This window comes from Nelusetta ayraudi, unplaced genomic scaffold, assembly GCF_046127955.1.
Source record: "Nelusetta ayraudi isolate G7.1 ecotype Tasmania unplaced genomic scaffold, CSIRO-AGI_Nayr_v1 ptg000094l, whole genome shotgun sequence".
Classification (NCBI taxonomy): Eukaryota; Metazoa; Chordata; class Actinopteri; order Tetraodontiformes; family Monacanthidae; genus Nelusetta; species Nelusetta ayraudi.
The window spans coordinates 622499-632375 of record NW_027466144.1 but is presented as its reverse complement, the minus strand read 5'-3'; the positions used below and the strand labels follow the sequence as shown (position 1 = coordinate 632375).

General features: G+C 46.6%; 1 protein-coding gene across 1 annotated transcript; it reads left to right on the top strand.

Moving 5' to 3' along the window:
• The first annotated feature begins 1347 nt into the window (after window positions 1-1347).
• gad2 (glutamate decarboxylase 2) lies at window positions 1348-9297 on the top strand. Its single transcript, XM_076047638.1, has 16 exons — window positions 1348-2164; window positions 2439-2501; window positions 2773-2913; window positions 3594-3827; window positions 4645-4735; window positions 5438-5550; window positions 5919-6034; window positions 6121-6200; window positions 6347-6401; window positions 6515-6631; window positions 7083-7147; window positions 7264-7342; window positions 7432-7581; window positions 7677-7784; window positions 8708-8797; window positions 8927-9297. The coding sequence occupies exons 1-16, from the start codon at window positions 2089-2091 to the stop codon at window positions 9098-9100; spliced, it is 1752 nt and encodes a 583-aa protein (XP_075903753.1). The 5' UTR covers window positions 1348-2088; the 3' UTR covers window positions 9101-9297.
• The last annotated feature ends 580 nt before the right edge of the window (window positions 9298-9877 follow it).

The following is a 9877-nucleotide window of genomic DNA, read 5'->3' as shown; positions in this document are numbered from 1 at the left end:
ATGAATGAGTTCTGAGGGTATCTCACCGGCACAGAGTACACTTAGTGGTGCTGAATTTGCTTTTTCCTACTAAAGTGGTTCAGCAGAGGTTCAGTAGTCCAGCATCACATGGAGCCAGAATAACTTTACTATACAATTTCATTCATTCATTCATCTTCTATAGCCGCTTATTCCTATTCAGGGTGACGGGGGTCTGCTGGAGCCTCTCCCAGCTGTCTTAGGGCGAAGGCAGGGTGACACCCTGGACAAGTCGCCAGTTCATCGCAGGGCCACATAGACGCAGACAACCATTCACACTCACATGCACACCTATGGACAATTTAGAATATTCAAATGACCTCACATGCATGTTTGTGGACTGTGGGAGGAAGCCGGAGAACCCGGAGAGAACCCACGCAGACTGTACAATTTACTTGTGTTTATTTTTGTAATTCATTTTCTATTCAAACCCAGTTTAATCTCAGTAAAGACTGAGGGGTGAACATCTCATTTAAGTCTTTAAACATATTTACATGTATACATATATATATATATATACATGTCTTGTAAATATAAAAGCTAAGCACTGCATTGAATACACAGTTTCAGCAGCATCATCTGTTTCTGTTTAATTTAAATACAAACTATATCAAGGTATACAGAAATGTTTTACACATTTACGTGTTTTCAGAAGTGGCAATACACTGACGTCATATGATATTAAAAAAGAGAGAAACGATGCGGCCTATGTCTTGTTGTTATCTTGGTTTTAAAGTGACCTTTGAAATTCAACCAGGATTATTTTGAATGCAGATATACCAGCACGCTCCAGTTCTAAATATCAAGAAAACAGCAGAGGTCACAAATGTTACTTGGATGGTACAAAGAGAATATTTCCAGCTGGGTGGGAAGTCCACACGAGGACCCTGAAATGAATATTATGATATTATGGGGAAAACCGCAGTAGTGGGAAATATTATTATTATAATTATTATTATTATTATTATTATTATTATTATTATTATTATTACCAACGTGAATAAAATGCCTGAATCTCTACAACAAAGCATCAATCTCGAGACACAATTAGTGAAGATGAGGCTCCACCTTTGTCTTTCCTTCCTTCATTTGGAGCCAAAATCCACCTCTTTCGGCCTGTTATCTTCCTGATGGGAACAAAAAGAAAAAAAACAAAGCAAATGCTGCAACCGACCCACCACTGTGGTGAAAACAAGTGTGATGATGGAACAAGGAGCTCCAGGATTTGGTGGAAGGGGACGTGGAGGGGAGGGGTGCCTGAAGCAGCCGTGCAATTAAGAGACTTGCGCAAACAGACGGCGATAGGTCGACGTGTGCTGACTGTATGGAGAGTGAGCTCAGCATGCAGGGGAGGCGTGCATGTGCGTGTGCATGGTGGTGGTGATGATGGAGGGGGAGGTGGAGGGAGAGGAGGAGGAGGGACAAAGTGTCCGGGATGTATGGGAGTCACGACGCACCGACGCAACGCCGCTCGTCATGACTTGAAGTGAATCGCGGCGGTGGGATTTTCCCCCTCTCTCTTTCTTTTTTTTTGTATTTCTGGGAGCGAGTGACGTGAAATTTTCGGGCTCAGACGCAATTAAGGCATGTCTGCTGCTGCTGCTGCTGCTGCTGCTACCGCTGCTGCTGCTCCTGCTGCCGCTGCTGCTCTGCACGCTTCCCCGCAGCCGCCTTTTTATCTTTAACTCTGGAAATTGACGCAGCTTCGTCAACTTGCGCCACATCCCTCTTCTTCTTCCTCCTCCTCCTCCTCCTCCTCACCGCAGTTGGAGCGGAGCGGTGCGCACTTTACCCTCCTCCTCCTCCTCCCTCTCTCCAAACGCCGGCGTGTTTGCGCATTTGTGCAGAGGGAGCCGCCGCTCGCTCTGTTCTCTTCTGTTCTTTTATTCTTTCTTTCTGATGCCTCGCGCACCTGTGGACGCCCTCCAACAGCGCACCGCAGCGGACGTCCTCTCGCGTGTCCATGCACTTTACCTCTGAGGCTTCCATCCCGCAGCACCGGGCGCGTGTGTGACGCGCGGCTGGCTCTCCGGCAGTCGGAGAGGAGAGGAGCGGACGGCGGCGAGCAGCATGGCTTCACACGGCTTCTGGTCCCTCGGCGGGGACAACGCGGCGGCCAACACCGGCAACCAGAGCCCCAGCACCAGTGAGTGGACCTTTTGTAGATTCACTCCTATTTGTTTTATTGCGTAAAGATGGATGCGCGGGAAAAAAAGAAAAAAGATCCAGACGCTTTGTCTCAAATCAAATCCAGCTGCGCCGCTGCACAACGGCCTGGCGCATTTTGTCCCCGGTTCCCCCCCCCCTTTTTTGCGGCACAAAGCTCGGCGAGGTGCAGGAATTTCATCTCGCTTTCCTGCGTCGAACGTGGGAATTTTTTTGGGGGGGAAATTTATGCCCCCTTCTCTTGTGTCTTCCAGCCAGGGCTTGGTGTCAAGCGGCGGCCCAGAAATTTCCCGGAGGAATTGGATCAAAAATATGTGGTACGTTGCGTAAAATCTGGGATGATGATAGAAAGTGACGCTATTTGGGGGTGTTTTTTTTGTTGTTGTTTTTTTTCTCTCCCTGTTTTGTGTTTTATATTTATTCTCCCCTGGCCTGATCAAAAGCCTACAGGACAATAATAATAATAATAATAATAATAATAATAATAATAATAATAATAATAATAATAATAATAATAATAATAATGATCATTTTAAGAAAAACATTTTTTTTTTTTTTTTTTTTTTTTTCTTAACGATGCTATTTCAGCTTTGCTTAATGTCGGGGACGCGGAAAAAGCAGCCGACCCGGTCGCCAAACAGCCGCCTGCCGGAGAAGCTGCAGGAACGTGCGGCTGCAAGAAGTCCTGCAACTGCAACAAAGCCGCCTTCTCCGACCTGTACTCCACAGGTAACAGCCGCTCCGTGTCAACCAGCCCCGGCTCGGCCTCGGCTGGAAAAATACAAATGGAGAGAAAAAAATCTGAACAGTAAAAAAAATAAAAGAGAGAGAGAGAGAGAGAGAGAGAGAGAGAGAGAGAGAGAGAGAGAGAGAGAGGCAAATGCAGCCAATCTGTGAAATGCCGTTTTTTATTAATATTATTATTATTATTATTATTTCTAATTATCTACGTCTCGCCAACGATCCTGTCTGAAATACCGTGATAGTTAATAATGTTTTCACTATGTGCAAAAGCGTTCAAAATGCATAATAATAAACAGCATTAGAAGCCGAATAGACGACAGCTCACGAGCCTCTTCTGGTGCGAGAGAGAGAGAGAGAGAAAAGAATGTGAATTTCTTTTTGCGAAATGGAGGTTTTTGCGCTGAGATTGAAAAGGTCACCTTCAGCCTTCAGCCTTCAGCTCCATCCGCGGCTCTGAGGCGCGGGGAAGGAAATACACCTCTTCAATTCTGACGCTGCGTTAAAACGCGGCCTGCACGGCCTCGTTCTTTTTTTTCTTTTTTTTTTTTTTTAAAATCGATCCCTACATATACATTTATTATTTTATATATGTTTTTTAAGGACCTTAGACGCGCATCCTCGACTTGCATTCCCATTTTTTTTTTGTCGTCGTTTATCGCGCACAGACCTGCTGCCCGCGATGGACGGAGACGCCAAGACCATGACCTTCCTGCAGGAGGTGGTGGACATCCTGCTGGCCTACATCGTCGAGTCTTTCGACCGGGACACCAAGGTGATCGACTTCCACTACCCCAACGAGCTGCTGCAGCTCAACAACTGGGAGCTGCAGGACGGGCCGACCAACCTGGACGACATCCTCATCAGCTGCCGCGCCACCCTCAAGTACGCCATCAAGACAGGTATAGGCCCGAGCCGCACCTCGAGCCGCCTGCAGGGGGAGAGGCTGCTGGGAAATGTGTGCACGAAATTGCAAATGGAAATTTAAAAAAAATTAAATAATAACGATAATAATAATAATTATTAGAGAAACAGTGTTTTTTTTTAAAAAGGCATTTTAAAGGGATGATTTAGATTATTGTTAGTAACAGTTGCAGAAGGTGCAGTAAGTCAGCGCTTTTATTTTTTAGTAAATTATATGAACACACACACATAAACACATAAACACATAAACACACACACAGACTGACTCAATGATATATGTTTAAAGAGATCATCAGTCGTTTGTCCCCCTCCTCCTGCTGACCAGCAGACCGATAAATGCAGTGACGCAGGAAATCTGCTCCGAGGAGGAGGAGTCGGTGGGGGGTGGGGGGGTAATAAAGGGTAATCAGCACAGAGGGGTTTTTTTGGTGGAAGACTGTATGGTTTTTTTTATCATGTCACGTGATATATTTTCCTCCGATATTGTTACCCTGCATACCATTTTATCATTATTTTTATTTTATTTTATTTATAATCACAACAAAATGAGTTCAATGTGTTTTTTTTTCCCATTGGCATTTTATATTGTTCTTCCTCGGCTGTATTACACCCCACACACATTTTCATCTTGTCACTGATTGTTTTTGACATTTTCACTGCTCTTGTAATACAAACCTCAAAATATGCAACATTTAAAAAAAAAAAAAAAAAAAACTTGACGCAGAAAGAATATTAAATAATACAGATTTTTTCCCCCCCCCCAACGTCAGATAAACTCTCTTCCCCTCCTTTCAGCCCACCCCAGGTACTTCAATCAGCTCTCCACAGGATTAGACATGGTCGGACTGGCAGCCGATTGGCTAACCTCCACCGCCAACACCAACATGTGAGTATGTGGCCCCGCCGCCTCATCATGATGGGGGGGAGATAACCACAATGAATTCTATTTCCAGTGCAGTGTGGGCGCGCGCCGCTCCACGTCTGCGCCGGCTGATAGCAGCTTCCTCATCATTACAAATTAAAAAGGGGGGGGGGATGAAAAGGCAGGGCTGGGACCCCCCCCTTCCTCCCCACTCACCCACCTTTTATGCTCTCCCCCCTCCCTCTCTCACCCCTGATCCCCCCGGGGTCCCCAGGGAGAAGGAAATTAGCTCTGAAATTAAATAGTGGCTAATCTGAGGCCAATTCTGTTCCCAGTGTGTGTTTTTCCACTGATAAATTCAGTCTCGGCGACCAGAATACCAGAGAATTTCACATGATTTGTCTTTTTCCTGAAATGGCATCTATAAAAAAAAAAAAATACATTCGGAGTCAGGGGTTGAAAATACATTAGAACAATGATATGGGGGCAATATGTTGTGATATTATATAAATTCTCTGCCTTCACATTAATAGACTTTTTTTTTCTTAAATCATCAACAATAATCCCACAATTTTGCTGTTTAAAAAAATCATCTGCAAATGTGAGTTAAATCTGCAGCACGTTTTTTTTATTTTTATTATTATTTTTTTTTAATCCTTTCACGATGCGTCACGGCACGCTTTGTCCAACCGTCGGCATGTGACGTCCCCTCCTTTCGTAACGCAGGTTCACCTATGAGGTGGCGCCGGTGTTTGTGCTGCTGGAATACGTCACTCTGAAGAAGATGAGGGAGATCATTGGCTGGCAGGACGGCCGAGGAGACGGCATTTTCTCCCCTGGTATGTGTGTGTGTCTTTGTGTGTGTGTGTGTGTGTGTGTGTGTGTGTGTGTTTGTAAATTTGCATTTTGATCCAAAAATTGACCCCTCTTCATTAGCGTGAAATCACTCCCCCTAAACCTCAATCTGCAACCCTCCCCACCCTGTCACCCTGTCACTGTCACGCCATGATTGGCTCTGATCACATGGGCAGTGACGTGTGATGCTCTCATGCAATAATACGTCCAAAATAGCATTTTAAATGAACGTCATGGTTTTTTTTTTTCCTTTTTTGAAATAAGCCTCAAAAAGATTTTTTTTTTTTTTTTTCAACCTCGGGCCTCGCATCACTGATGAGTTCCGTCATATTCTGAACGCTCTGTCCTCTAGGTGGTGCCATTTCTAACATGTACGCCATGCTGCTGGCTCGCTTCAAGATGTTCCCTGAAGTGAAGGAGAAAGGAATGTCATCCGTCCCCCGACTGGTCGCCTTCACGTCAGAGCACGTAGGTGCTGACGTCTCGCGTCAAGTCTGTCCCTTTTTTCTTTGACACATATTTCACTCTCTGTGATTGTTTCAACATCTTTCCAGAGCCATTTTTCCATCAAGAAAGGCGCAGCAGCTCTGGGCATCGGAACAGAGAGTGTCATCTGCATCAAAGCGGACCAAAGGTGAAAACAAATGAGATGCTTCCTCCAGAAACTCCGGGCTGCTCGACTTCAGCATCAAACGATGAGGAAGATTTGAAAGCTGCTGTTAATCTGTGTGATTGTTTTTCTTTTCAACCCCCCCCCCCCCCCCCCCCGCCCCCCCGCAGTGGTAAAATGATGCCGTCAGACCTGGAGAGGAGAATAGTCGAGGCCAAACAGAAGGTGAAGACCATGCGCACGCACACATTCACCCCACACACACACACACACACACACACACACACACTGCAACACAGTGTGTGAGCGGCTGGTTCCTCTCTCGCTCCGCCTTGCAGGGCTTCGTGCCGTTCTTCGTCAGCGCCACCGCTGGAACGACGGTGTACGGAGCCTTCGACCCGCTCATCGCCATCTCGGACATCTGCAAGAAGTACAACGTCTGGATGCACGTGGACGTGAGTTCAAAAAAGAAAGAGAGCCACGAAACGACGTGCGACTGTCTGTCTGCCCCCCCCGACCGCTGCAGGTCTGACCCAGATAGGCGGCAGCCATTTCCCACCCGGCGCTGCGTGTTTGTCAGAAAGAAAGAAAAAAGAAAAAGATGAACGGAGACGACACCGTAAATCATCTTCTCCCGGTGACTTTGCCATTACCGCCCGCTCGCAGTGTAGGAACTCTATTAACCACGGTGATTCAGGCCTGACAGGGGGACACCTCCACTAAGAGACATAAATGCTCCATCCATCACTCCCTAACAGGCTGGAGACGGGAAAAGAAAAAAAAAACACAGTGTGATTTAAAGTGAGCGTGCGGGGCTTGGCGTTGCCTTTTCCACCAGTTTAGGAGCGGAAGCGTTGTTTTCGGAGGACGGCGGCGGACAGAAATAAAACAGTTGCTTCCATGCAGGGAGCCTGGGGTGGAAGCCTCCTCATGTCCAGGAGGCACCGGTGGAAGCTGGATGGAGTGGAGAGGTGAGAGGACACGCCCTCAAAATCAAGATCAAGCAACTTGAGATAATTGCAGTTTGCAGTTAACACTGACGTGCACTGTGTTCACACCCCCCACCCCCCACCCCCCACCCCACCAGGGCCAACTCTGTGACGTGGAACCCCCACAAGATGATGTCGGTCCCCCTGCAGTGCTCCGCCCTGCTGGTCAGAGAGGAGGTGTGCAACTCTCCTCTTCTCACATTGAATTGAATGCCATTTCACTCATCCTAACCGCTGTGAACTGCCCCCCCCCCCCCCCCCTGCAGGGCCTGATGCAGAACTGCAACCAGATGCACGCCTGCTACCTCTTCCAGCAGGACAAACACTACGACCTGTCCTACGACACGGGGGACAAGGCGCTGCAGTGCGGCCGCCACGTGGACATCTTCAAGCTGTGGCTCATGTGGAGGGCCAAGGTGAGCCTCCTGGGTTTTTGTTGGTTTTTTTTTACATCAAAAAACAGAAGTCAAAGGTCCTCCTTTATTGACGACTTGCACTCTCTTCCTTCCAGGGCACGATTGGCTTTGAGGCCCAGATTGACAAGTGTCTGGAGCTGTCGGAGTACCTCTACAACAAGATCAAGGACCGAGAGGGCTACGAGATGGTCTTCAACGGGAAGGTGCGTCGCCAACGGTTGCGGGAGGGGGTGGGGTGGGGGGGGGGGGCAAAAAAACACAAAATGACACAAAAATGCACAAAGTCGAGGTGGATGAGCCCTTGCGGGCCCGCCAGGGTCACTGGACTGGCGCTGATGCAGCTTTGTGCTGGGATCAATGCCGTTTTTACCTCTCGCTGTCAGTATAATGTGCTGCTATTATCCCCCCATGAATGGCGCAACTGGCTGTAATTGCTCATAAGCATATGAATAGAATGATGTCTGAAACCACCCCCCACCACCACCACCACCACCACCACCATCACACACCCCCCTCCTGCTAAGCAGAGCTGTAGCTGCGCAAAACGCGACAACAACGAGGGTAATTTAGCTGAAGCCTCGGTGACAAAAGAAGAGGAGCTCGGACTCCCAGTTGCTCGGACTCGAGGCTGTTTTTCCTGTTTTCTGGCCACTAGAGGCTGAGTGCGTCCTGACAATAGAGCGTGATGGCGGTGCAGCCCTGCAGGGTTTGGGCTCCTCCCATAAATTGCATCCGTTTGCCATTGAATGCGATGCAGACAGACAGCGAGCGGCTCTGTGAGTGAGACTGAAATGCAGCTGGGCGTCTTGTACATGTAATTAGTTCTGGTTCTGGTTCTTAAATCAGATGTTATTAAAATTATTTTTGATGAGCTGAATTGATTTATTTATTTATTTATTTATTTTTATCTATTTATTGGCCTTTTCAGATCTTTTTTTTTTTTTTTTTCATGTTTTCCATGTCCTGAAGGACTGGCCCTTCATTAGCACACCTCGCACACTACCATGCTACCTGCAGCAGCAGCAGCAGCGGCAGCTAATCAAAGCCTCAGTGGGAACAGAACAGTTTGCAAATAGAGTTAAAAGAAAACTGTGTTATCGTTTCTTAAACAATTGTTCCCACACAGCCGCAGCACACCAACGTCTGCTTCTGGTACCTCCCTCCTGGGATCCGCTACATGGAAGACAACGAGGAGAGGAAGAAGCATTTGCACAAGGTGAGTCGGCAGCTTCTGATTGGCTCTCCACAGTTGCAAGCTTCTGAAAATGTAAAAAAAAAAAAACAAAAAGCAAAAAACTGTGTGTGCTTCCTGTGTCTGTGTGCCTGCTCTTGCTCCGTGGTCCAGGTGGCTCCGGTGATCAAGGCCCGGATGATGGAGTACGGGACCACCATGGTGGGCTACCAGCCCCAGGGGGACAAGGTCAACTTCTTCCGCATGGTCATCTCCAACCCCGCCGCCACCTTCGAGGACATCGACTTTCTAATTGAGGAAATTGAACGACTGGGTCAAGATCTATAAGAGTCGAACCCGGCCGGGTGTGTCCCCCCTCCTCACCCCCTCCTCCTCCTCCTCCTCCTCCTCCCCCCCGAGGGATGAATTGTTGTCGTGAATGTCATGGTAACCCCTCTTCTGATTATTATTTTTTCCTTTCTCTTTTCTTCCTCCGAGGTCAAAAATTCTGAGTGTGTGTACATGAATATGAGAAAAAAAATATATTCTATATATAAATATATATTCCGTCTTGTAGCTTTCCTGTGGACAGTCTCGGTCCGGAGCTCTGTAAAAGTGCTTTTGTCTGCCTCTCCTGTAGTGTAGTGGATCCTGGAGTACTTCAAGTGACGTGACTTTAACATACATGTACTTCTTTTCTCGTGCAATGACAAGCTCGTGCAATAGGTCAATAAGACTTTTTTTTTTTTTTTTTAATCTTCCAATCACTTCTGATTTGCTGACTGTGTTGTGCAGTGATGAGATGTGGTTGTTGTTGAATTATTTCTCAGTTTTATGCCTCAGGCTGTGGATTTGCATCTTCCACTTTTGCTTTTAAAAGAAAAAAAAATGCGAATAACAAGAATATTAATAATACTAATAATGCTAATAATGCTAATAACGAGAAGAAAACAATGTAAGCACTTCACTTTACCTCAGCCTAGTCAAACTGCCTTGAACTGCTATAACCTGTCAGCACAGGGATCACAGGGTGGTCATCAAGATTTGGGAATTATTTTTTAGAAAAAAAGGAATATAAATATAAATACATATACATATATATATATATACATGTATATATATAGC

Excerpts from the sequence above, each read along its gene's own strand:
- gad2 (XM_076047638.1), top strand. The coding sequence starts at position 2,089 with ATGGCTTCACACGGCTTCTGGTCCCTCGGCGGGGACAACGCGGCGGCC. Across the intron at positions 2,165-2,438 it reads CAACCAGAGCCCCAGCACCA|CCAGGGCTTGGTGTCAAGCG; the intron begins GTGAGTGGACCT and ends TGTGTCTTCCAG. Across the intron at positions 7,343-7,431 it reads CCCTGCTGGTCAGAGAGGAG|GGCCTGATGCAGAACTGCAA; the intron begins GTGTGCAACTCT and ends CCCCCCCTGCAG.